The sequence below is a fragment of the Engystomops pustulosus genome, chromosome 4 (assembly GCF_040894005.1).
Source record: "Engystomops pustulosus chromosome 4, aEngPut4.maternal, whole genome shotgun sequence".
In the NCBI taxonomy this organism is placed as follows: Eukaryota; Metazoa; Chordata; class Amphibia; order Anura; family Leptodactylidae; genus Engystomops; species Engystomops pustulosus.
In genome coordinates, this window is record NC_092414.1 from 39,411,477 (window position 1) to 39,439,356 (window position 27,880).

The following is a 27,880-nucleotide window of genomic DNA, read 5'->3' on the forward strand; positions in this document are numbered from 1 at the left end:
AATTATCCAAACATTGCAAAAATTATAAAAAAGTAAAGTAGACAAATGGGAAATGTTATTCGGCAAGTTATTTAGGTGGTAAATCTATCTGCCTGAAAACGCGGTGATTTTGAATTTCGAAAATGGCAAATTTTTCTAAAAATTCATCATTTTTTTCCTTTTTTTGTAAATAAACGCAAAACTTATCAGCCAAAATTTACCATTAAAATGAAGTACAACATGTGGGGAAAAAACAATCTCAGGATCGCTTTGATAAGTAAAAGTGTTCAAAAGTTATAACCATATAAAGAGACGCAGGTCAGAATCCAAAAAATGGGACTGAGCCTTAAGCTGTAAAATGGCTGCGTCCTTAAGGGGTTAAAAACCATCACTATGGAGTACAATATCCAGGGGATTTTCCTGTCCATCCAGGGCAGCAATGTGACTACATATAGTGACACTGTGGAGGTGACATGATAGACACACAGCCTGTTCTGGGACTGACTGATGTATTGTCAGGCTGTGAACTAATAAAGCTTTGAAGACTGAAAAAAAAAAGTTAGCCACGAAGCAGCTGTGACAGTGCAGGGCTTCCTGTCTGGCAGAGGGAGAGATGGCTGAGCTGTATGTGAAGCCGGGTAAGAGCGGGGGCTACATAGGGGGCTATGGGGCATGGCAGCTTCTGTCCCGGGGGCTTCTTCTCGGTGGTCCCGGGGGCTGATGGATTTGTCCTCCCATATTGAGGTAAACCTGCTGGGGGCACGAGCATTCTACTATTCAGGTCACTGTTTACATTTGTAGAGCTGTGGCCCGTCATCAGTTACAGGCAGTTTCATTGGTCACTAAAATGTTAGGGAATTGCCTTATGAGCAATTGTCTGGAAGAAGCTGTTAGGACATTATGTATATGCTGTCATGGCTGCTGGGTTATAAGTTATATCCCTGGTGGGCTGCAGAGATGTAACAATAGTGTGTAGTAGTCCACCGCCACCTCACAAGGCTCTGACCCACTGGTCTCTCTTAGACACCTACTAGAGATGATGGGCACCGGAGATCAGTCTGAGCCACTGGGGGAAGACAAATTAATGAAGTGCTCCCCTTTTCACTTTCTTATTGGGCACAGCACCCCCTCTCCTTCCATCCTTGCAGCAGCCACAACATCCCACCCTTGTGTAGTGGTACAGCAGTCCATACCCTTCCCCAGTGGGTGCAGCGCCCCCCATAGGCACAGCAGGGTGATAACACCATCATGTAGAAGAGGGTTATCACTATGTGATGTGTATACAGAAGACTGTGATTATTTGTGATTTTTTTTTTTTTAACAGGCAACAAAGAGCGGGGATGGAATGACCCTCCTCAGTTTTCCTATGGCTTGCAGACTGCTGGAGGTGGTAAACGTACACCTCTGAATAAGAGGGTTCCTGCTCCGTTACAGGGTAGTCCGACAGGTAGGTCACATGCTGCCAGTGTATCCTCATCCTGGAGCGTTGTTAGTACAGAATGAGTCATGATTGAGACATAGTGAGAAAGGTTAGTGACTGTAGGAGACTCGTGACTCAGCTGACAATTCTAGAAAAGTCTGGAAGCAGATGGAATTCTAGAAGAAGATGGAGCTGCTCCTAAACTAGATGGAGCTCCTAAACTATATGGGGCTTGAGGGTGCGTCCACACGTTTTTCAGATGCATGATGCAGCTTTATCCTGTACTGTAAACCCCACTTAAAGGGGTTGTCCCTCCAAAGAAATTTAGCCCCATTTCCAAAATTGAAGTGTTAATTTGCTGTAGATCCTTCGCATTCCCAAGATGAAATGTCCTATGGAGTCCTCCCTTGGAATGATGCTCATGTCTTGGCAGTGCTCCAATCACTGTAATGGAGTGCCACAAGTTTGCTGTCCCAGCATCCAAATAGAAATAAATGCTGTGCCATGGGGTCCAAAGGTTGGATCTTCAGGGCGCGTTCTTCCCGGGAAACACATATGCGATCGGCCCAACCCCCCACCCCCACGTGTGAACGCGTCCTGAGTGTTCTCATGTTTATACTCTCTTTTGTGAAAAAGTTTTATTTAATTTTTATTTAGTAGTGCCTACAATTATATTTCTGTATGTAAATTAACTTAAAAGAAACCTACCATCACAGATCTACCTAATAAGGTAGACCCGGTGACAGGTTCCTGTATTTATGGGTAGCCTGATGGTTTTTTTTTTTTTTTTTATTAAAACCTTTAGTCCCCCTGAAATATATAAAAAGTTTATTTTATAAATATGCTCATTTTCTCGGCATGGAGTAGCCGTGCCGTGCATCTTGAGGTATGGCTACTCCATACTCCAGGAGCCTCTTTCAATACCACCCACAGGCAGCCTTCAGGTCATGGTCCACGGCCATGTGATGCCACCTAGGCAGCCAGCTTGTTGGTACCGCACAGCCCTGATTACACTCTGTGATATAATGAGCCGTGCACCTGTGTGACATCACTTGGTATTTATCTACATGAAATAAAAAAATGAAGTTTCCTGTTCTATGACAGCAAGCAGAGATCTAGAAAAACCATTTAGAATTGATACAGAAAGTATATTGGAAGTTTGTATCATTAATCAAACAATATCAAGTATTTACTGGAATGTGCTTAAAGTGGACAAAAAAATATTAGAATATTCATTGTATCTATTGGTAGTTGTACCATGTCCTGGTGAGTTGTCATGTTACCTTTATGTGTGAACCCCTTTCACTTGCTACATGTTTTTTAGAATGAAAATATGTTGAAATATTATTATTTTCTTATATTATCAGAATAGAATCTCAAATTCAGTCTTTCTTCTATTTCAGTTCCTCCAGTGCAAGCAGTGCCATCGTCCACCCCACCAATGATACCACCCCCTCTTCCTATCGGTAATATTGGTCCTCCTTCTGTAGGAGGGTCTCCCCTTAGAATAGCTAACTCCATGCAGTGTTCCAGTCAAGAAGAAGTTTCTATTGATCTACAGGACATTTTGACCCCATTGAATCAAACTCTAGAGGCCTGCAAAGCTTCAGTTAAGGTGAATAATGTTGGGGTTGATTTACTTTAACTACCGCAGGTCTGGGTGTGATATTTGGGTATAATATTTATATGCATTTCACATTTGTAAAAGCTTCAGTAAGTCTATGGGGGATATTTATTAGGGCCTCTGTGCCTTATTGCTAGCACTTGCAAATATTTACCCAAATCTGCCACCTTCACGCCAGTGGGGTGTGAAGGGTGACGCGGCCATCCGGGAGTGGGCTGGCATGCGGTGTTAAATGTGAAAATTCGCCAGCTGCACTTATTTCTTTGCCAGGCAAGTCCTGGCGTAGAAATAAACACTGCAGAACCCCACTGGATACATCAAAGTGGCTTCATCGGGCCGGGCAAGAGCAGCGGCAGGGCTATCATACGCCGGCGCACAATAAATATCCACCTTTGTTTTCATCTTTGGTGGAGGCTGGAGTCACCGATTCTGATAATAAGGATGGACTAAAAAGTCCTCCTGTGGGAATTGTTCATCCAGTAAAATAACCTGTATGTTAAAGGAAGCCAAACATACCCCATATCTAGGCGGTCACCATTGGTATCTTATAACAAAGCATGGAGGTGCATTTTTTTTGGGGGGGGGGGTTACTGCTCTTGTAATATAGTAAAACAACTGAAGCCTCCAGGGCTAGTGGGCGCCTAGCCTTAGCTTGCAGTGTTTTTTTATTTTACACAATGAAAATCTGGAGCAAATCCTTAAAGCGAACCTGTCACCTCTAAAAATGTCACTAGTAGCAACTTACTAAAGTAAGCAGCTCCTAGTGCTAAAACACTGCTAGCGTTATCGGAAACCTCAGATAACACTAGCAGACACTGCTGCAATGTACACTAGAAATGCTGACTGCCCTGGAATGAGGGGGTTGTGACTGCCGCATAACGCTCGGCAGTCACCGCTGGCCTATGGAGTGCCCCTCATGAATATGCCGGACCACTTCCAGTGCGGTCAGGCGTTTCTAGTGTACATTGCGGCAGTGTCAGCTAGCGTTATCGGAGGTTTCCGTCTGTTTTTGCCACTGTAGCTGCTTACTGTAGTGAGCTCCTAGTGCCGTCTTTATAGCTGACAGGTCCTCTTTAAGTTCTTGTTGGTCTCATATTTACATAGAGCTGCTTATGTGTAGCCATCATAGGCACGTGGGCATAATTCTACAAATTTAAAAATTTATTTCATGTGCTCTCCCTGTTGAGCTGTGTTTTAGAAGTGGTGCATGGAAACCTAGAGGCATGGTCTTGAGCAAATACAAAAATGTCCAATCCAGCACTCCAGATCTTGGCATTTGTGATAAACTTCTTTGTGTTGGCATCAAGAGACTCATAAGATATGAACATCGCAGGAGGAAATCCACGCGTTTCACCTTATTCATGAGTAAAAGGTGGACACCCAACGCATTGATTTCCTCCTGTGAAGTTCATGTTTATTATGAAAGCCAAGATTTGGAGAGCTGGATTGTCCACTTTTGTAGACTTTCATACGGTATAATGGAGTCTAAAGCCTTAGAGGCTATTGTGGCTGATTGGTTTGAAGGTCTGCTGCAGATTTTGACTTGTAATTTTGCTTTATGATGACCTGCAGATGTCTGCAATCAGAAATGTGTAATACTGTAAGTAGAGAACTGAGTGTCTGATGTTACCAGCATTGATTGGAACATATAATGACACATACCTTTCACCAGATTTATGTGAAAACCCAATTGTATACTTATTTACATAGCTCCACAAAGGACAATGCAAAGAAGTGGCACAGTGCAGCTATAAGGGCTTTTGCTCCGGTATTGTTATGTCTTAGTCTGTAAACGTCTGGTTATTGGTTGGGGTATGTAACTGTGCCATTTTTGTAGCGGGTACTTGCTGTCTAAACTTTAACAAAAGTAACCCTGTACTGGAGGCCCCATAAGTTACATCCCCAATCCCTTTCTTTTGACCACTAAGGGCACTTACTGGTCGCAGCAGGAAATTTGGGCAATTTGGACAATGTAATCAGGCTAAGCCATGGAGGAGAGGGTTTGGTGTAAATAGATACATTTTTTCTTTCTACCTTCAGCCCTGGGCCCCTCAGAAAATTAAATAATTTTCACCTATTTAAAGTTAATCTACCATCATAATCCACCCTGATATACCAGGGACACTTCCTCCTAGATCCAGGCACCGTGACTGTGGTAATCCTTTTTATATTTTGGTATCGTTGGTCTCCTTTCTCTTAAAATTATGAGCACGAGGAAGGGGCTCTGGTAAAACTTACAGAGCCCTAATATAATTTTACAAGCTGATTTTAGAAGGAAGGAGGCCATGGATAACAAATATAAGAAGAATACCACAGTCACGCTGCCTGGATGTAACTGTCCCTGATTTATTATGATGGATTTTGATGGTAGATTTCCTATGATTTCAAGCATGAAAAATGGTAAACATTTTATTTTTGTGCCCCTTTAATGGTGATTTTTTTTTTTTTTTTTTCTTGTGTCACCAGGCTCAAGTCCTTACTGACATTGGACGGAGGTTGACTGTGTTAGAAGAAATGTGGAATAGTGGAAAACTGTCTGCATCTGTACGCAAGAGGATGAGTTTGTTGGTAAAAGGTAAGCACATCTTCTGTCAATCAAATTCCTACAATTATTTTCTGTTCTTGGCGGATCTTCAGCAATTGATTGAGCGGCAAATATTTATTTTCCAATTCCCTCCATTACCGGTCAAACTTTTATAGTAAAATGTTGGCAACTACAGCATATACTGTGTTTCTCTGAAAAAAAGACCTACCCTGAAAATAAGCTATAGTTTCAAACTGCTATACCCTCTGAACTGTGTAACCTAATAACACAAGATAAGATCAAAAAATGTTTCTATTTGAAGAAACCACCAAAAAAACTGCAGATAAAGTGCAATGCCTTTTTTTAATAATTTCTGGTCTCCAATACATGTTTTTATTAAATTTTAGAGCTTCAAAGCCAGAACTGGGATTCAGCTGATGAAATCCATCGATCTCTCATGGTTGACCATGTCAATGAAGTCAGCCAGTGGATGGTGGGAGTAAAACGTTTAATTGCTGAAACCAGAAACCTACCTCAGGAAGCATCGCCAACAACAGATGGGACTGTAACAGAAAGCAGTACAGAGACGGCTCCGCAGGAGAGTTAAGAGGACTGGTCATTGGTGCTGGGGAACATTGCTATGCAGTGTATATAGTCAAAATGGTCATGTAACCATCACCGGTCTGGTATTCCAGGATTCTGCTTTTCTATTCTTCCCACGGATAAGGAAACACTAACTTTTACATTCACATTTTAACTGGTTTCTGAACAAACAAGAGTGCATTAGAATAAAGATTTGGGCAATAAGGTTTTAACTTGTATTACATGCAGGCCCCAATTGAACCTTTACAAATGATCTTTAGGGTTTCTGGAACATTGGGGCCTGTTTTCTAAAATAGCTATTGCCAAAGCCCACATACTGTGCATCACATCTATGATGTGTTTTTTGTACACATTTTCTGACTTATTATGGGGCTTATTCGATAGATTAGGGCTCAAACGTATTCCCTAACCACCAGATAGGGCATAAGTTATAAATAGCTTGGGCCGGACTTCTGGAATTTTCCGCTAATGGGGAAAAAGTGGGAGCAAAGCTCCTTTTACTCTGTTGGACGCTCCCTGTCTTGTGAAATGAATAGCGCGATGGTCACTTATTCATCTCAGCACTTTATTATAAAGCAACTTTCAGCCTCTTAGTGATCTGTGACGTATACCCTAAGACACAGCAATGTCTGCTACAAATTTCTATTGCATAGTAACCCTACTAGAGGATCAGACTTATTACCCAACATCGGCCACTGTGATAAATCTGATGAATTGTTTAAGTTGCCACTTAAAGGGGTATTCTCATCTGGGCATTCGCATTCAGTTTCATTAATCTGCCATATATAAACATTTCTTCAATTGGATGTTATTAAAAAAAATGTTCCTGTGTGAAGAAAATTTCTCATTAATGTAGCTATGTTGTCCCTTAGAAACGAGATAGCTTCCTCGGTTACGACCACGTCACATTCCAGGAGCAGTGGCCAGACATGTGCTTTTCAGTACTATCTGACCACCTGGCTTCAGCAATCATTACTACAGGATAGCTGCGGAACACGCAGGAACTCCCGGACATTTCACGTACAAAAACTTTTTGTTTATTTGTTCAATCCCTCCAGCAGACGTGGTCGTATCTAGGGACACAATCTTGTTTCTAAGGGACCATATTACTACATTTATGAGAAATTATCTTCACACAGGAACATTTTTTTAATAACATCTAATTGAAGAAATGTTTATATATGGCAGATTAATTAATCCGGATGTGAATGCCCAGACGAGAATTCCCCTTTAATTCTTACACAGTATTATTCAATTTGCCCCATTGTTTCTATATTTGTTACTGTAAGGTTTGTATCTAGGCATACACATTGTTTGTGATATCACTATTCTCTTGGATATATGGACCCACATTTACTAAAAACAGTGCAAACTGCTCTATGTGTAGCGTGCAGAGGGCGCCAGATTAAGGAATTCTTCCGCACATTCTTCATGAATCTGGCGCCCTCTGCACTGCTCCGACAGAGTGCACCACTTTTTTTTTATGCACCTTTAGCATGGGGCATACGACACATTTTTGTTGGACTTTGCATGATAAATGTGCGGCACGGTCCGTCTAAGCACAGGAATGCCTATTTCAGTGCAGTATAGTGCAGTTTGCACTGAAAGAATGTGCAAATTAACTGGTGGCTTTAATTAATCTGGGCCACAGTTTTCTGACACTCTACTATTCTACACTACACTATTACATCTCCAAAATTCCTGCCTCTTTTGCACACATGGATCTTTGTTTACATGCCTGAGCACAGTTATGACTCATCCTGCTCCCTCCCAACTCCTTGTGTCGGTCAGGCGAGTGTGATGCGCTGAACATGCTGTGTTCAGTTTCCGGTTTGCAGTGTTCGGGCCGGGAGATCCAGGCAGCACTCGCGCATCACACTTGCAAGTGTGGGAGGGGCCTTAGTGAGATGGACTGTGAGAGTAAGAGGCCCAATGGGTGATGCCATTAGGACAGATGGAAGGAGTGAGAAATGGGAGGTTCTGTATGTATGCAGAGGGCAGTATGGTAAGAGTAGGATAAGGCTAAAGCTCTCAAAATAGACAAAAAAACACAGGTACATATACATGCAGAGGCATGCCTAATAGAAGAGGTTTATCGAAAAGTGGTCAACACATTTAAAGGCAATGAAGTGACGAAGAAATCTTATTGAAGAGGCGGATAGAGAAGATTTCTAGCATCACAGTGTTATTTGAACATGTGACTGACATCTGCCCACAACATTGGCCCTGTAGATCACCTGCGTAGTATTCTCCCATGTGACGGCCATTAGAGATATTGTAATGCTATTGATTGAAATCAGTTTGGCGTTGGACTGTTGAGCTTTGTGGTTATTTTTATTAAAACTTGGTTACAGTTTCTATTTCCTTTTATTTAAACAGACGCTCCAGACAAAAACTAACAGTTTACATGTAACATCAATTATCTACTGTGATATTCTGTGTCTCACTTTTTATTTTTTAATTTTTACCAGTGAACCCCTTCCTGCACCCTGACGTAACTTGCACCTATTTAGAAACTCAGCCAATTTACTCACAACAGTAAATGAAATAATCTAATCATTATTAAATTATAAACCAGGCAAAAATACAAAAAAAATACAAAAAATATATCTGCAGGTATACATGGGAGTGGAAATAAGGAACCATCACATCAGGATATCACATTATCCATGTTAAATAATAGCCAATCAGAATAGAAGGGGTTAAATTGAGGAGATGTTTTATGGTGATATTGATATATACAGTACATTCTTTCCTCTTCTATGTGACCCCTAAGGTGGTGTTATTACCCTGACGTAACTCTCATAAGGTGTGGGTAGTCACCGACCCGTGATGTACAGTTACGTCATGTTGATTACCCGTGCTCACACTTCTGCGGATATGGCTGTGTATGGTGTCATTATTATGAAGGACAGCTAATGTTTAGTTACCATTTCAGGGATTCTACAACTTTCGATTGCTATTTAGAGTACATGAATATACAATTTAATTATTTAAAGTTCTTCTCCCAAACATACATTAAGGTGAACATTTATGCTTCTAGCTTTTCCTGTGATGCCATCTGTGGACAATATCGCTTGATGCTCTAACAATGCAGGGAGTCTTCCTGACCTAAGAACACCGTAAGGCCTTATGCACACTAACCGATGTTCACCTGGGTGAGCATACAGCCGGGTACAGAAGAGAGGAGGGGAGCGCTTGTCATCTCTTCCCCTCTCCATTAAAAGCCGAGCGGCCGCCGCTATAATACAGCAAAATAGAGGACATGTCCTATGTCTTTCCATGCAGAACAGTGTGGTGAGGCTGTGTTTGCTCACTACACTGTGAACGGTGACATCTATGGGGTTCCGACTGCTGGTAATTTATTGAACTTTAGCCACAGGCTGAAATAATCAACTGTAAGAGTTGTCGAAGGCGTCTACAATGATTCTTTGTTTTGTGGACAACTGATGATCATTCATTACAGTGCACCAAAATATTTATATTGTCTTTAGAGATGAACATATAATTTATTATTCACAATTTAGGGAAATTTCGCTATGGGACTATCTAGGCCCTAGGGCAACATTATTCACCATTTGCCACAATCAATGGACCCTGTTTTAAGGGGGGCAAATGTCTCCACATTTTAGTAAAAAATAGTACCTGGTTGGCACATAAGATAAAACAACAAAATATAATTTATTTATGCATTAAATGGCAAAAAATACCATAAAGGCAAACTGAGAGAATTCAAATAAGAGACCTAAGCCTACTACACATAGGAAAGGTCACATGACCTAGCAGTCACAAAGACTGTATGTAGTGGGGGCAGACCTTGGAGGGGACTAGGCCATAAGCCCATATATAGAAGAACCAGTAGAACATGGGAGAACGGTAACAATTTCCACCTAAAGTGATGTCCTGGCTTGTTCAGGCGTCCTCAGATGGGGTTGTGGTTGATATGGGTTTCTTGTAAGTATGCCAAAATAGGCGATATTGGTGGATTTTTTAAAGTAGATTTAATTGTGCCATTATTTTCTCTCCCTCCTGGAAAGTAGAGGACTGTTGTCTATTCTTATACTGGAACAGCAGTTTTAAGAGTAAAGGCCAACGGTATGGGATAGAATTGGATTGCAGGATCTGCACCAGGGATGTAGTGCTTTCCTCTTCTGTATAGTAGATGGTGCAATGTCCACAAAAATCTGAATCTCCGGGTCCATAAAGATCGGCTTGGGGGGTTTTCTGGCAGCTTCCACGACTGCTTCTGTGATGGAGTATAAGTGGACCTTGCTGCCTGGTGCAGTATATCTCTAGACCTGCTCATGAAACATCTGGTATCAGCTGCCTAATGAGGTTACCAGCGACATTATGGGCATCAGTTTGGGAATGGGGAGACCCCTGATACGGAAAATATATCTCTGGGACCTATTTTCTCAGTGTGTACCGTAGCTGGGTCTGGAGATTTGATACCTGTTTGCTATTCTGGTTCACCCACTGTATTGTATCATCCAGTTTATTTGCTATTTCAGTAATACAATTACCCACCTTTCGAAGATCACGGTGGACAGCTGAGATTTATGTAACTCACCTTTGAGAATTCTCTCCGTGAAGGATCCCACCTAAATTTCTGATCCCACTTCCCTGGAGCTGTGTAATACAGCTCCTGCCTCTTACGGGAAATCTCATCTGGGGTGGGAGAGGACGTTCTAAACTTTTAAGTTTTTGGGTCCTCTCCATTGTGAATGTTGTGGATAAGGAGGGATTTTTATGTTATTTACATTTCACTGCAAAATTTTATAGTAAATTTTTAATACGTGCATTGAAGGGGTTCATAAAAGTTTATGTGCAGTTAAGGCTAACTGCACATGAACATGCGAAGTCCATTAAAAAGGACCCTTGTAGAAGGCAGATCCCTTGGACTGAGCGCAGTGGACTGCACTTTGCTTGGTTCTTGGGATAAAATCAGCACATGGTTTTTTTTTTCCATGGATCAAGCACATTTGTGTCACACCTTTGGGCCTCATTCACACAGCCCCATAGATTGCGGTGGTTCCTGGTCGTGGCACAATTAGCACACGGTGCATCACTGCACCCTGACTGTGTTGGGCAGCCACAACACAAAGTAATGGAGGGAGGAGGGGTGACAAGTGCACACCACTCCCACCTCCTCGTCCCTGCCTCGTGCTCGTGCTGGATCCGGTCCGGGTGAGCACACGGGTGTGTAAATGAGCCCTAAGGGTGGTTTCACATCAGTGATTTTTCACTGGATCCATTTTGATTTATGGACACATACAGATGGGTTTTCTCTTTCACACTTCAGTTTTTTTCACTGGTCAGTTACAACCTGTTATTTTTTAGGTCACTGACATCAACTGATCAGTGAAAAAAAAGTGTAGTGTGAAAAAGCACATTAAAAAGAATGGTGCAGTAAGGTATCAGTGAAAACCACTGAAGCCAGGAAGAGAAAACCCACCTGTATGTGTCCATGGGCCAAAATGAGTTCAATAAAAAAATCACTGATGTGAAAATAAACGCCAGTGCGAAACTACCCTTAATTTGTGATGAACTGAAGCCAGCATAAGATCCAAAGATAAAGGAAAAAATAATGCTTTTTTGATTAAAAATTAAATTAATAAAAACCTTCCATAAACATTTAGCTAGATTCCAGCAATGATTTCAATAGACAGATGAATGGAAACAGTTTACATGCAATGTTATTGTAAGGCAAAATTGGTAGAACTTTTATTATTACATTGCAAACAATTTGATTATGTTACTGGCACAAGTTTATAGGGACCACTAAAAAAGAAATAAGTAGAACAATTGACATGTATCCAGCCACTTATCCTGAAATCTAGAGCATTGGTCTTCATTTATGGCAGAGGAGGTCAGCTTACATGCATGGTATATCACCTTTCTAGTAACTGGGAAACCACCCTATAGACAACTACAGACTTACAAGTCAATATATTGTACAGTTTTGCAAAAAGGGAAAAAATATACTATGCAATAATATTATCCAGTTCTGAAGAAGTTTTCGATCATAATTGTTTAGTAGCAGAATCTCAGCTTGTGTCCTTCATTTCCATGACCTTGATCTTCTTCTTTATTTCATCAAAATACTCTTGGTCAGGGTAAATTAGAAATCCTGTAAATAAACTGTCCGTCCAGTAGGGGTCATAGAAAAGTCCATTCTGTTCAGAGTAAAATATCTGAAGCCACACTTCATCTCCAGCTTTCAGTGGAAGTATGGTAGAGCCTGAGGCAATGTCATGGTTCCCAGTATTGGCATCAAAAGTTTTTATTTTGTACTGACCGTTGTGGACCAGACCAATGGCCAAGTGTTTATTAGCCAAAGTAATGTCATAAGTGAAAAAATAAACACCGGGTATGTTACATATGAATTTTCCACTTGTTGCATTATAATGTCCTCCTTCATTCATGAGGATTTTGTCAAATTTAATGGGTAACCGTTCTTTTGGGTAACTCTTTGTAACTGCTACAGAGAAAGCTGACTTTGCTTTTTTGGATCCACAACTACACGGTCCAGGCATTCCTGTATCACCTTTTTTCCCTTTTGGACCCTTTGCTCCTACTTCCCCTAGTATTCCAGGATCTCCACGGAAACCTTTGAGTCCTCTTGGACCTGCTCTTCCTATAGCACCCTGCTTGCCCTTGCTTCCTTGTTTTCCTGGATTCCCCACTCTTCCAGGGGTACCTATGGAAGATAACATACAGTTGTTTAAACCAAGCTTTGAGCCACTAAACCCTCAGACACCTTTATTGCAAACCCTGGGGGTCTCAGGTCCAAGCTGGAACTATAAAAAACTCAGCTCAACTTTATGGAGGACCTAAGAGGTCGCTCGGGTAGAAGTTCCAGCAGAGGGGTCAGAGAGTCGTTTTTTGCTAGGAATCAGGGTTTCTGAGTTTTTTGCGCGCATGTTGTATTTTACTGCATTTTCGGTGCGTTTTTCAAGAGCATATTTCAAATCACAGAGTTCTTCTATTGGTACACACATGCAACTTCCTTTTTCTTACTTAGCAACCCAACTCTTAAAAACCCATTACACTTGATATGTCTCCATAGACGTGTTAAAAATAGTTCTGCATGTCAAAAAGCATAGAGAACTCACACATGAAAAAATGCTAGTGTGAAAGAGGCCTGAGGCGTGTTTTTGACATATAGAACTTGAAGTCAATGGTTTTTTGAGAAACTTGCATTTTTTTCACACTTTCACTTTTTTTTTAAGATGTGTGAAACTTTTAGCATGCTCCACGGCCCCTTCGGTTAAACGACCTCTAGAAAAGGACACCTCTCAGCACCAGTTAAATTACCAGACCAGAGTCACAAAAGGGAAGAATCTCCGTCTTGATGAGACTTTTGTTTTAGTCATAAGAAGTGTCATTATTCATTTATATATTTATTGTATATCCTGTAGAAAATATATAATGAAAAACTGGTTCATATAAACAAGGCTTCATTCTATAAGGAATAGCTAGCCTCAGGAGCTGGTCACAGCAGGAATAGCAGACAGCTGCAAAAATAACTGCACAGTTATATGAAAACGTTATAACTGTAGAATGCTTTCTCAACACATCTCTTCTTCTCATCACTGACCCTTGCCTTTTCACATGGTTGAACATCATTGAAATATGTATTTTTTTACTGTCCTATGTGCCCATATCTATGGTAAATTGCCATACTATACATTTAATAAGTAACGTGTGGCAAAAATCCCTGTAATGTGTGAACAGTATATTGTAAACCCATTCCAAGAATTCTACTTTCCTCAGTCCTCCTATGATTTTGTTAGTTTGTCATCTGACATGCGTGATAAGTGTCACGGCTGCACCCGCGATCCTCAGTACGGATCGCGGGTACACCCGTGCCCTTTCGTATGGCGCGGCAACCCCCGGCCCGGACTTAGCTCTCCAACGTTTCTGCTTCTTGACAAGGCCGTGATCCAGCGCACCGGCTCTTCAAGACTTAAAGGGTTAGCGTCCTCTTTATTGTCGCTGGCTAATCCAGCTCACCCTCTCCGTTCCAGCCCGCTTGGGTCCTGTGCCAGCTCCCCTGATTCCCTGGCTACCGCCACCTGCCTACTCGCACCGCTTTGCGGTGGGCTCTGGTGAAGACCAGGTGCCACTTAGACTCCGGTCCCAGGTTGCGGCTAGTACCATCACCATCTCCCACAGGGACTTTCCTCCCTGGTACTCCCAGGTACCTTCCTGTGTCTGTGTACTGTAACAGTACGTTTATTACGATGATGTACCACAGTTTTGTGACTGCATTTTTATAACAAGCAGCATTTACCTTCATCTCCTTTATCTCCCTTTTCACCATCTTTTCCATCTTTCCCATCTTTTCCTGGAAACCCCATCCTTCCAATAGTGCCAGTTGATCCTGGATGTCCTGGCACGCCTGGTGGTCCTGGAGGTCCTGGTAAACTACAGAATAGCTGAGAGCTGCCTTTCATGTAATGAGACTCTCCACGAACACTGCTGCTGACAAGGTTATCTGCGGAGCATTGCACAGCCCAAACTAGAAGCATCAGAGACATCATTTTGAACCCTGTGTAATGAAGACAGAGAAAAGAGATATTAATCATATAGTTCAAGTATAATAATCTAAAGATCTTTTTAGATGTCTTTTCATTCATGTAGCTCCTTATATTCTAGTTTTTCATCCTAAGGATAGGGGCACAGGCTGTCGGAATTGCAACTTTTTTGCTATTTTTTTCCCATCCATGAATATTTGAATAAAATATGAGCAAACAGACATATAGGTCCCAAATTGATTTGATAAAACCTATATGAATTTGGTATCCCTGTGATTGTACTGACCCAAGGAATAAAGTGAAAGTGTCATTTATAGTGCTAAATTAAAGCCATAAAAATAGAACCCACAAAAAAAAAAAAAAAAAGAAAGAAAATTTTTCCAGCTTTCCAGTACATTGCATGGAATATGATATGGTGCCAAAAAAAGTACAAATTTTCCGGCAGATAGCGAGGCCCATATACATTTCCGTATAATAAAAAAATATAATAAGTTATCGCTTTTGGAATGAAAGGTGTAAAAAACAAACACAAAAATGAAATAGTGCTGAGTCCTTTAAGGTTAATATAATATTCTTTACAATAGCTTTTATTTGATGTTCAAAATATATTATACAAATACAGGCGTTCCCCTATTTAAGAACACCCGACTTACAGACGACCCCTAGTAACGGACCTTTGGATGTTGGTAATTTACTGTACTTTAGCCCTAGGCTACAATAATCAGCTATACCAGTTATCAGAGGTGTCTGTAATTAAGATTTATTGTTAATCCTGGTTCTAATGATAACCCAACATTGTTAACATCCAATAGTCATACAGACCCAAAAAATTAGCCTGGAGCTACAATTATAAAGTATACTACAGTTTTGACACAAGACCCTGTACTATTACACTAACGTTCAGTTGTAGTTTGCATGGATTCTTGCTTAAGCTTTATAGACTGGTCATAACTGGAAACATACATTTTTTGAGTGAGTAAATTGAAAGCAGAGGCACAGACATGTCTTCGATTTACTATGTGCAAATATATTCAAGGAGAACCTATTGAGAAGTAATTCTGAACACATGTCCAAAATGATAACAATGGGTCTAGGGAAGGAAATAGGTTTTTTTACCTCTGAGGAATTCTAAACAGAAATACAGACAGTTTATATAGACTGTGGTGATAAGGGCTCACCAATAAAATCAGTTTTTGGTGCCCACCCATGCACAGCCAAATGCACATTTTACCTAACACCTATTTACAAATTCCTAAAATGTAGCAAAAAGCATAAGCTTCCCGTCTTTTGCCTCAGACTGTTATGGTCCTTGGATCCCTGTCAGTATCTTGCTGATTGGCTCCTGCCCTGAATGCGCGCCTTCTTAGTTCTGTAAGCCAGGAATAGATGCCCACACAGAAGCAGGCCATAGGCAGCAGCAAAATAATTGGTAATTGTGGTCCCACAGCACGACTCCCGGAGAGGAATAATACTTTTTGCCTCGACATTCCATTTAGATGTCATCTCAGTATGTATCTACAGTACGTAGAAATAATCATATATCAATAATCAAAAAAACAAATATCTTCTCATAGGGGCAGTCAAATGGTTAGCTGTTTAAAGGAAACCTACCATTTGATTGCATGCATTATGAAACAAACATACATTCAGGGGCGGACTGGGAATTTAAAATGGCCCTGGAAAAAACTGTAAAAGTGGCCCCATTTTATGGGCGGAGTCAAAACAAGTGGGTGTGGTCAGATAATGTGGGTGGGGTTATAACAGACAAATTGTTGGTAGATGGCCTTAACGCAAAACAAGAACATCTTTTACTAGTAAGTGAATCTAATGTGCAAAGAATGTGACCTGTCGATCAGTAAATGATGCAAAAACACGACCCGGTAAGCCTTATATACCTTTCTCCTATGTACAGGAGTATAATTACTATAATACTGCCCCCTATGTACAAGAATATAACTACTATAATACTGCCCCCTATGTACAGGAATATAACTACTATAATACTGCCCCCTATGTACAAGAATATTACTACTATAATACTGACCCCTATGTACAAGAATATAACTACTATAATACTGCCCCCTATGTACAAGAATATAACTACTATAATACTGCCCCCTATGTACAGGAATATAACTACTATAATACTGCCCCCTATGTACAGGAATATAACTACTATAATACTGCCCCCTATGTACAAGAATATAACTACTATAATACTGCCCCCTATGTACAAGAATATAACTACTATAATACTGCCCCCTATGTACAAGAATATAACTACTATAATACTGCCCCCTATGTACAAGAATATAACTACTATAATACTGCCCCCTATGTACAAGAATATAACTACTATAATACTGCCCTCTATGTACAGGAATATAACTACTATAATACTGCCCCCTATGTACAAGAATATAACTACTATAATACTGCCCCCTATGTACAAGAATATAACTACTATAATACTGCCTCCTATGTACAAGAATATAACTACTATAATACTGCCCCCTATGTACAAGAATATAACTACTATAATACTGCCCCCTGTGTACAAGAATATAACTACTATAATACTGCCCCCTATGTACAAGAATATAACTACTATAATACTGCCCCATATGTACAAGAATATAACTACAATAATACTGCCCCCTATGTACAAGAATATAACTACTATAATACTGCCCCCTGTGTACAAGAATATAACTACTATAATACTGCCCCCTATGTACAGGAATATAACTACTATCTACTTTATCATATACAGCTACAGAAAACACATGATATCCTCACCTATTGCATCCAGTGACATCAGGTGACGTCTCCTCGGATTGTTCTCGTTCCTCATCTTCTCCATTAGTTCCACCATCACCTTGTCTCTTCCTCCAGGTACACAGCTTTCCTGCAGAGTTTACCACACAGACGTCTTATGTTCTGCACTTTCCCATTGTCCCTTCTTCTGCTACCACCAATACTGTGCCCCAAATACTGTAATAGAGCCCCCTAAAATATTAGTACCACACAAATAGTGCCCCATAATGTAAGGATAATGTATTTCTTCTTTCTCTCCTTTAACCTCCTTAACCCCCCACTTCCACCCCAGTATTGATAGAGCTCCGACTATCACCCAGGTGTAATAATAATGGTCCCGGACTACCCCAGTCATAAAATTAATGCCCCCAGCCTGCCCCAGACACAGAATCAATGCCACAGACTGCCCCAGACATAAATTGAATGGCCCCAGCCTTCCCCAGTCATAAAATTAATGCCCCCAGCCTACCCCAGACATAGAATTTATGCCCCCAGCCCGCCCCAGACATAGAATTAATCACCCCAGCCTACCCCAGACATAGAATTAATGGCCCCAGCCATAGAATTAATGGCCCCAGCCTGCCCCAGACATAGAATTAATAGCCCCAGCCTGCCCCAGACATAGAATTAATGGCCCCAGCCTACCCCAGACATAGAATTTATGCCCCCAGCTTTCCCCAGACATAGAATTAATGGCCCCAGCCTACCCCAGACATAGAATTTATGCCCCCAGCCTTCCCCAGACATAGAATTAATGGCCCCAGCCTACCCCAGACATAGAATTAATGGCCCCAGCCATAGAATTAATGGCCCCAGCCTGCCCCAGCCATAGAATTAATGGCCCCAGCCTGCCCCAGACATAGAATTAATGGCCCCAGCCTGCCCCAGACATAGAATTAATGGCCCCAGCCTACCCCAGACATAGAATTAATGGCCCCAGCCTGCCCCAGACATAGAATTAATGGCCCCAGCCATAGAATTAATGGCCCCAGCCTGCCCCAGACATAGAATTAATGGCCCCAGACATAGAATTAATGGCCCCAGCCATAGAATTAATGGCCCCAGCCTGCCCCAGACATAGAATTAATGGCCCCAGACATAGAATTAATGGCCCCAGCCTACCCCAGACATAGAATTCATGGCCCCAGCCTTCCCCAGTCATAAAATTAATGCCCCCAGCCTACCCCAGACATAGAATTTATGCCCCCAGCCCGCCCCAGACATAGAATTAATGGCCCCAGCCTACCCCAGACATATAATTAATGGCCCCAGCCATAAAATTAATGGCCCCAGCCTGCCCCAGACATAGAATTAATGGCCCCAGCCTGCCCCAGACATAGAATTAATGGCCCCAGCCTGCCCCAGACATAGAATTATTGGCCCCAGCCTGCCCCAGACATAGAATTAATGGCCCCAGCCTGCCCCAGACATAGAATTAATGGCCCCAGCCTGCCCCAGACATAGAACTAATGCCCCAGCCCGCCCCAGACATAGAATTAATGGCCCCAGCCTGCCCCAGACATAGAATTAATACCCCCAGCCTACCCCAGACATAGAATAATGGCCCCAGCCTGCCCCAGATATAGAATAATGCCCTCCCCCCACCCCAGACATATAATGTATGCCCCCTGCCAGCCCTAGATATACAATAATGCCCCCTGCCCCAGACATATAATTAATGCCTCCCCCCGCCCCAGACATATAATGTATGCCCCATGCCAGCCCTAGATATACAATAATGCCCCCTGCCCCAGACATATAATTAATGCCCCCCCCCCGCCCCAGACATATCATTTATGCCCCCTACCAGCCCCAGATATAGAATAATGCCCTCCCCCTGCCCCAGACATATAATTTATGAACCCTGCCAGCCCTAATGCCCCCCCTGCCCCAGACATATAATTAATGCCCCCCCTGCCCCAGACATATAATTTATGCCCCCTGCCAGCCTTAATGCCCCCCCCGCCCCAGACATATAATTAATGCCCCCCCCTGCCCCAGACATATAATTTATGCCCCCTGCCAGCCTTAATGCACCCCCTCCCGCCCCAGAAATAATTATTGTCCCCATTCTATCATCAAAAAAAAAAAAAAAAACATCATACTCACCCTTCTAAGCACAGGTTTCTTCCCTCGGTCTTCTGTGTCTTGGTGTAGAGGCGCGGGATAGTGACGTCACTGCCCTGCGCCTCCACACCAAGCCGCGGAGCTGCAGGGAGGGCAGGACAGCTGACCTGGTAAGTGCCAGCCTCCTCCACGCTACACAGGTCGCGCAATGACGTCAATTGAGCGACCTGTGTAGCTGCCCGTTATACACAGACGCAGAAGCAACGGTGCTGCGCTGCGTCTGTGTACTAATCAATAGTACCTGCATCGTACGATGCAGGTACTATAGATTAGATGAAAAGTTGTAGGGAGGGAGTGCGGACCGGCCCCGCACCAGCTCCGGACCGGCCCCACACCGGCCCACGACCGACCGGCCCACCGGGAAAATTCCCGGTGGGTACAATGGCCAGTCCGCCCCTGCATACATTGAGAATGCTGTAGCTTCGCTGATGCAGAAACATAGCTTGTTTGTTCTCTGTCCTGAGTGGTTTTGCTGAAAAAATAATTATAAAATTATGATAATGAAGCTCACTCACTCCTTTGTCTGGATTGGTGCTTTCCCCCCTAGCTATGCACTGCACCAGTGAATGATGTAATCATTGTGTTATCCCTGAGAGGCAGAAGTAATCAATTGCTGCACTATCCTCCAGCTGCTATGTATTAGTGATCCAGCTTGTCACGCAGTGGGGTGCAGGGAGAGTCTCTGGGGCCAAAGTCTGTGGATTCCCTGGACCGCTGCGGGGAATAACGATACTAGCCACAACCCGGGAGCAGAGTGTAAGTGCTCTCCTGGTCTTCGCCAGAGCCCGCCGCAAAGCGGGATGGTCTTGCTGTGGCAGGGAGCCACCAGGTCTCTCCACGGGTGAGACTGGGCCCGCGGTGGCAGCCAAGGTAGGGACACAGGGCAGGCAGGACCACGGAAAGGCAGGACCTCGGAAGGACGGCTGGCAGGACCTCGGAAGGACGGCTGGCAGGACCTCGGAAGGATGGCTAGCCTGACCTCAGAAAAACGGCTGGCAGAACCTCGGAAGACCACAGGATAACCGGACCACCGCAGGATAACCGGACCGCCACAGGAACACGGGAACTCGGAGGCGTCTGGAAACACTTAGGAATCACAGAGGCATCTGGAAACGCTCAGGAGGCTTTCTCTTCAGTAGAATGACCTGAAGATCCGGCAGAAGATGCTGGGAGTCGCCAGTTTATATAGCAGAGCCGGGATGCCAGCACCAATAAGGAGGACGCTGGCCCTTTAAATTCCTGAAGAGTCGGGCGTGCGCACTCTAGCATCGGGAGCGCGCAGCCTAGGAGGAAGCCGGCGTGGGACCAGGACGAGATCGTCATGGAGTCCGGAGCCAGGTGAGGTGAGTATGGACCTGGGGGAGCGGGGTCAGCAGCAGAGGAGCACGGGTGCACCCGCGATCCGCAACATGGATTGCGGGGGCACCCGTGCCATGACTCTGAACCAGGGCCGAGCAGTGCACAGGTGCACCCACGATATGAGACTGTTCAGAAAGGGATTAAACAAGATATGTGTCTGCATCAGTGTAGCTACAGCATTCTCAAGGTATATTTGGTTAATAAGGCATGAAATCAAATTGTAGATTTCCTTTAAAGGGGTATTCCGGGAATATGAACATCTGACACAAAAACCCATGGTGATATAAATAATTGAATACAACAATACTCAGTGTCATTAGTCACAAAACAGAGCTTAAATAGTTTGATTTTATGATTTACAAAATTTATGACCTCTCTAAAGTAGGTGGAGTTATCACTAAGATGGCTGCCACCGGAAACTACAAGTTCCATGATCCTGTAGTTCTCAGTAACTCCTCCTACCTCTTATGCTCTGCTCCCAGTGATGATATAACAGACTTTCCTGCTCTGTTACCATAGTAATGATGTGTAACTGCCATCACCACAACACTGGCCATACTGGATGCACTGCAACCAACCGACTACAGCCAAACATAGTGCTGATCACATGACCTGCCAAGGCCTTGTGATGTGGACATGTGACCAGTGGCCATCTTCTGTCCTGTGTCTGCTCTTGCACGGACTGCGCGGAGGAAATTAACGGACTGATTAAAGGGCCAGTAGCATTTTAATTCTTCATTACAGTCTATGTCATCAGCATTTTTTGCTAAGGGGAGCAAAATTTTACTAATTACATATTAGCTTATATTTTGAGTGCCCATTTGTATATGAATTATGCTGATACCTGGAATACCCCTTTAAGCATCTGACAGAAAGTACAATGGTCAGAGCATCCTATGCCTACTTCTCATAACATATAATGGTGAGCACCAATTCAAGGTTCTAGTCAGTGTGTGGTTACTTAGTCTTGGCCAGAGCTAGTTTGGAAAACTGAATGCTTGCTCTGAATTAATCAAATCCAAGATATAGCCATGTGTAGTTTTTGGAACATTTTATAAACAATGAATAGGTTTGCAGATTAATATTCTGATTCACCAGGCACATTCAGTATGTGTGAGGCAGCGATCCAAGTGTGGGAAATCTATTTCTGTCATTAAAAAGACAATTAGACAATTATTGAAACCTATGACTTTTACTGTCTGGATTTAATATGACATTTTCCATTGGTAGTTGCCAAGTCTAAAAGCTTAAAATCTCTGACAACATGACTAACGGCTAGCCCGTTCGAAGCGCGTCGGCAAAGATTACCTGCTATGGATTTTTATTAATTGCCTAAATAAAGAAACAGAGTTGCTCATGACAAGGCTGGATAATGGAGTCTTTTTTATCGTTTACACTGCCTGAGCAGAGGGGCGATCCGCGCCATACTAGGACACTCTATGTTGCTGGCAGGTGAGCTGGTTTCCATTCCATTTTCTGAATTATTTCCCCCCACTTTATAAACATTACATATTTGTCCCAAACTATCAAAATATAATGTTTTTTATTACCTACAATAACCTACAATAGTGAACTCCTTTATTAAAAAACAGAATTGTTATTTTTTTTGTGACCTCACCCCCCTCCAAAAATTAAAAAATTAGCCTGGAGTTGTACTCAACTCAAACTGGTATTAATAAATATTACAGCTCACCTCACAATCAGCTAATTTTAATACAGCCAAATCAACATATTTTTGGTGTTGGTGCGCTGCAAAGCTACAATGTCACTTTTACCATAGAGTGAATGTCATGAAAATTAAATTTACAAAAAATATTTAACTGCTGTTTTTTATTCTGCCAAAAAACATTAATCAGAACAAAACATTATATGGACCTCAAAGTAGTGACATCTACATTTCAATCAATCAATCAATATATAATAATAATTCTTTATTTATATAGCGCACACAGATTACGCAGCGCTGCACAAAGCATGGCAATATATAAATGCTTTAAGATTAGGAAAAGATTATTGAAGGTCCCTGGATCTCAGAGTCATCACTCAGAGCCTGAATCTCAAATCAGCAGCTATGATAGAAATATGCACATTCTTTAGATTTTTGGCGTGACAAGCTTTACCCATTAACCTCTTAACATCCTAGGACATGCATGTCCCTCCTAATTAAGGGACAGATTATGCCCCAAGAAGAACATGCATGTCCTTGTTACACACGGCCTAGTTCCTGTGCTGCATCTCCTCCCCAGGTAGAGGGAAAGTGGATTCCCTCTGTTGCTTCCATGACCCTGTATCACATAATTGCAGAATGTCATGGGGTTGTTGAGGCCTTTGAGTTTGCTAACTACAGTAGCTGGGTCCTAAATAGGCTTAATCTTAGTCTTAAATTATATTATGTTCCAAAATATCTAGTAAACAAAAAAGACCTAAAAAACTATTTATCACCATGTTTGGAATCATTCAGGCTAATATAATATGCAATTAATTTATCTTTACAGTGAACGGAATTAGAAAGTAAAACAAATGCTGAAAATGACACTTTTGTTTTTGTACACCACAAAGCAATACAAATAAAAAAGAAAGGATACCTAAAAATAATACATCTCAGCCAACAAAAAACAAGCCACTATGCCACTCTTTTATAGGAAAAAAGCTAGAGCTCTCCAAATGTGGTGGTATAAAAAACCAAATGAGCTTTTCTCTCATTCGGTAACATATACATTGGGGCACATTTACTTACCCGGCTGACGGAGTCCCATGAACTGCATTGTCTGACTTCAATGCACTATGTCGCGATTCACAAATATTGTGCGCCCGATTTCCTGTATCTGACGCTTCCCCCGCTCAGGTCCGCCAGAGTTCAGGTGCTTGTAAGTGCATTGGTTGCGACACAATTTGAATACTAACTCCCGTGCTCAGTCCGAATCAGTCGGATCGTCCGATGACCCGCCCCCTATTTCTGTCACATGAAAGCCAGCGCAATTCCGCCACAATCCGTGCGACACAATCCCCAGTTAAATGCCTGTCACAGCGGCGCAAATCCTGAAAATGTCTAAAATCCGACAAAAGTTCGATTCGCGGATATAACATAAGTATATCTTATGCAGTAATCATACGGACAAATCCAAGGTAAAAAGAGAAGGAGCGTCCTCGTTTTCTTATTACCTTGGATTTTCTATTTTGTATATTTTGAAGCTCCCCACATGCTTCAGGTTGCAGCACAATCATTTGAGGTGAAAAGTAGATATAACCGGCGAAAAGAGGGGAGGGCCACTGTTTCTGTTAGAAAGTGATCATACCGACCCACAGAAAATTGTTTGCAAGTGAATAATAAGGTACAGTGATCGACCGGCTGCATTTTTGTTTCATTCACCACCCAATCAAGAGTTAATGAATGTTGTTAATTATGACAAATGTGAAAACAGAAAACGAGCCTTTGTTTTCCTGTGTTCATGAAATGAGGATGGAAAAACGAAAAAAGTAAATGCTGGGGTCTTAAGGGGTTAAAGTCAAAGTACTTGTATGAGAACAGACAAGGAAAAAGTTATTGTTTTTCATCTGATTCTTTTACTCTCTCGAGGTTCCTATTAAGTACAGACTGCCCCCTCCCTTTCCCAGGCTCTGTATGGATAGGTGTCCTACTTACTGGTCCTGGTGTCAGTCACTCATGGAGCTGGTGAGATCCTTCAGCTGAGGAGTGGGCCTGGCATTGGGTATGATGTGTACCGTCGCCCCATCTGCTCATATTCTCTCAGCTTTCCCTCAGTCTGAACTTTTTCATTCGCCCCTGCCAAAACATATTTTTCTCATGTAGTAATTGGCTTTGGCTCTGTACATGTTACGTCACAGAGGAAATCAGACTTCTAAACAGATGCTTGGAGTATGCTGACCCCTACAATACTACTAGAGTTCAGATACACATTCCAGCACAAAGGAGCAGCAAAACCAGTGTACGTTAGCAATGCACGTTTTTACTGGGACTTATAGTATTAGAAACTATTTTTGTTGAAGCCATATTTCTTTTATTAAATGGGAATGACACAAAGCTTAGTTACAATCTCCGATTTCTAGCTTCTCGGTCAGGGGAGCTGAAACTAGTGATGGGTCGTTCACCAACGAGCCAGCTCATTCACATGAACGACATGAGCCGGCTCACTAAACCCCGCCCGGCTCAACGCGCCCCCTTTAAAAGTGGAGTGGTGTGGGGGGACTTACTGGTCTGCGGCTCCCTATTATGTATTTAATAGGAAGCCGTTCAGAAGCCAGAAGAGCCGGCTCTTCTTAGTGAGCAGAGCTTAATGAGCCAGCTCACTAAGAAGAATTCCCATCACTAGCTGGAACAGTGTGCTGTTACTGTGGCTGAGTCTCTGATATTCGACAGTTAACCCCTTAGATGCTGTGGTCCATAGTCACCACTACAGGATTGAAAGATCTAAGGAGGAAATGGGCTCCTTCTGTAAAGTACTGGAACATCTGGAATGTAAACAGGGGGGGCTAAAGTGGCTGTTGTATTCAAAATGAAATAGTAGAAAAATTTTTTTACTCCCCCCCCCCCCAAAAAAAATGGTAAGGTTAGCAGGGTTAATATTAGTGTACTAGCAGAGTTAGCAGGGCTAGGGTTAGTGTCATAAGGTTAGCAGGAAAAAGATAAGTGTCCTAGAGTTAGCAGGTTTAGGGTTAGTGGGGCTAGGAATCCATAACTGTGCATTTTAAATGAATGTTAATATTTTCATTACACCTACGCAAAGTCAAATGAATGGTAGAAAATTGGTCTCCTGATGCAAGAAATCTGGAAAACATAGACACTTCAAACTAGCATTTCATTATTATATTTTACTCTTTTAGCACTCAGTTTTTGCTTTTCTATTTTTTTACTCCTTACTTTGTAATAGCTATAACTTTTTTATTTTTACTTTTACAAAGATGTGTGAGGACTTGTCATCTGTGGGACACATTTTACTTTTGAGTGGCACTATTTACTTTGCCATGCAATGTACTGGAAAGCTAAAATAAACCCTCTAATTTCGGTGAAATTGACAAAAAAACAGAATTGCAGCTTTTTTTTTAGTGCTCTGTTTATACGTTTTTTGTGCGCTCCAAATGACACCTCTCCTTTATTCTTTGGGTTGATACTGTGAGAGATATCATATTTCTCTCTAGACGCCATCTTGTAAACTTTCAGCCATCTCATGATTCAGACACCATCTTGTGTACTGTCATCTGTTTCAAGATAGTGGGGCACATTTACTTACCCGGTCCTGTTACGATCCCGCGACGCGTTGTCTGGCGAGGAATCGGGTCTGCCGGGATTCACTAAGGTCGTGCGCCCGATATCCAGCAGGTGTGACTGCTGCGCCGAGGTCCGCCGGAGTTCACCTTCTTCTTCCTGGTGCATGTAAGTGCTTGATCTTGCGATACAAATCGTTTCTGAAATTCTGCGGTTTTTCCAAATCCGTCAGTTGTCCGCCGGCCACGCCCCCTGATTTCTGTCGCGTGAAAGCCGGCGCCAATGAGCCAAAAACCAGTGGCATTTCGGTGCAAAACGGAAATATTTGGGAAACCCGACTAAAGTGCGGCGTTGGGACCCTTAGTAAATGAGCCCCAGTATTTGTCCCTGAGTCTTGTCTTTCTCTGCAGCTCCTGCCTGAAGGTCGTGTTTTGACTAGTGGGAGCCTTCACAAGCACATCTAGAAGAAACAGTACATAGATTCCATCAACATTATTTTAGGAAAAAGTAGCTAAAGGGTATTTCTGGGAGTTACACAAAGTATTTTCGAGCTAACCTATAGCATTTCAGTATTTTATTACCTTTCACGTCCTCTGCAAAGCATATTTGGTTTCCATATACACGGCTACGTGCCTGGAATAAAGAGAGATTTGAGTGTCTGTATCTTTCTATTATACTTTCTATCCCGGTACCAGCAGCCATCTTATCCCCTCCTGTAATGATTAATTTGGAGATCACCTTACAACTGAGAAGGGTTGTTGGAGCCCTGGATAAAAATCCATCAGGGATACTAAATTTATTCAGGTTTTATTAAGTTTTAGTAGATTTAAGAAAATTAAAATGTTTAATACAAATAAAAATTTGTGTCTTTGGCAAATTCTGAGGCCAATAACTTTTTCATACTTCCGTGAACAGACCCGTGTAAGGTGTCATTTTTTGGCATACGTTTATCATCATTTATTTTTGTATGTGTTCTTGGGGAAACATTTTTTTTCATACCCTGGGGTTCTTTAACCATGGAGTGTCTGGTTGCTCATACAATATGCGGCAATACTACTGTATTGCAGTATATTGCAATTTTACTGTTAACCAGCTTATGGCAGGATATAAGAGACCAGTGTCCATGACAGGCTATGAGACTTTATGACACTGCAGGCTGCCATTGCAACCAATTGGAGCCGGGGATCTGCCATCCGAGATGGCGGCACCCACTGGCAACGCTGTTATGTTCTTCCTGTAGCCGAGTCCCCTGGGGAAATTGTACGTCATTGTCTCTAGCTTCACAGCCAAGGTCAGGGAGACGGAGGGAAATCCTTCGCCTCTGTGTCATGTGACCAGGCTGATTTTTAATATGATGAAGAAAATTATTTTCTATTCCATGTCTTTAATTGAAGACAAAAGAAGATTTTTATGATACTAGTTGAATGTGGTTATCTGTTTTTTCTATACATATATATTGGCAGACTGTCAAGGAAATTCTTTATTGACCGTAGCAAAAATATTGCTGAATATTTATTTTTAATGTACAGCCTTGCAGCAATGGGGTCAGGGGTTCAAGTCCCAGTGTCAACATCTGCAAAGAGATTGTATGTTCTCTCCATGTTTGCATGGCTTTTCTACAGGTCCTCTGGTTTTGGGGACAGGGACTGATTTGGCAAGATCT

At 42.2% G+C, this 27,880-nt stretch overlaps 2 protein-coding genes across 3 annotated transcripts; one reads left to right on the plus strand and one right to left on the minus strand.

The window, feature by feature from the left end:
- Positions 1 to 512: 512 nt before the first annotated feature.
- SRA1 (steroid receptor RNA activator 1) lies at positions 513 to 8,506 on the plus strand. The gene is made up of 5 exons (XM_072145768.1): positions 513 to 617; positions 1,304 to 1,426; positions 2,803 to 3,014; positions 5,490 to 5,598; positions 5,955 to 8,506. The coding sequence occupies exons 1-5, from the start codon at positions 593 to 595 to the stop codon at positions 6,152 to 6,154; spliced, it is 669 nt and encodes a 222-aa protein (XP_072001869.1). The 5' UTR covers positions 513 to 592; the 3' UTR covers positions 6,155 to 8,506.
- A 2,145-nt stretch (positions 8,507 to 10,651) lies between these two features.
- C1QTNF2 (C1q and TNF related 2) lies at positions 10,652 to 24,781 on the minus strand. Of its 2 annotated transcripts, none has more exons than XM_072145766.1 (3): positions 21,456 to 21,572; positions 14,447 to 14,704; positions 10,652 to 12,850 (listed from the first exon to the last, which is right to left on the minus strand). In XM_072145766.1, exons 1-3 carry the CDS (start codon positions 21,508 to 21,510, stop codon positions 12,198 to 12,200), a joined length of 966 nt encoding a protein of 321 aa, XP_072001867.1. In that variant the 5' UTR covers positions 21,511 to 21,572; the 3' UTR covers positions 10,652 to 12,197. The 2 variants fall into 2 exon arrangements, with proteins under 2 accessions (XP_072001867.1, XP_072001868.1); XM_072145767.1 differs by lacking the exon at positions 21,456 to 21,572 and adding an exon at positions 24,637 to 24,781 and having other exon boundaries at positions 10,655 to 12,850.
- Between the last annotated feature and the right edge of the window lie 3,099 nt (positions 24,782 to 27,880).

What these genes read in the sequence shown, in the direction of transcription:
- SRA1 (XM_072145768.1), top strand. Translation starts at nt 593, where the DNA reads ATGGCTGAGCTGTATGTGAAGCCGG. An exon ending in TGAGCTGTATGTGAAGCCGG is followed by an intron (nt 618 to 1,303) that starts GTAAGAGCGGGG and finishes TTTTTTTAACAG; the next exon opens with GCAACAAAGAGCGGGGATGG. An exon ending in GATGAGTTTGTTGGTAAAAG is followed by an intron (nt 5,599 to 5,954) that starts GTAAGCACATCT and finishes ATTAAATTTTAG; the next exon opens with AGCTTCAAAGCCAGAACTGG.
- C1QTNF2 (XM_072145766.1), bottom strand. Translation starts at nt 21,510, where the DNA reads ATGGTAACAGAGCAGGAAAGTCTGTTATATCATCACTGGGAGCAGAGC. An exon ending in CTGGGAGCAGAGCATAAGAG is followed by an intron (nt 14,705 to 21,455) that starts GTAGGAGGAGTT and finishes TTCATTACACAG; the next exon opens with GGTTCAAAATGATGTCTCTG. An exon ending in GGGAGATAAAGGAGATGAAG is followed by an intron (nt 12,851 to 14,446) that starts GTAAATGCTGCT and finishes TATCTTCCATAG; the next exon opens with GTACCCCTGGAAGAGTGGGG.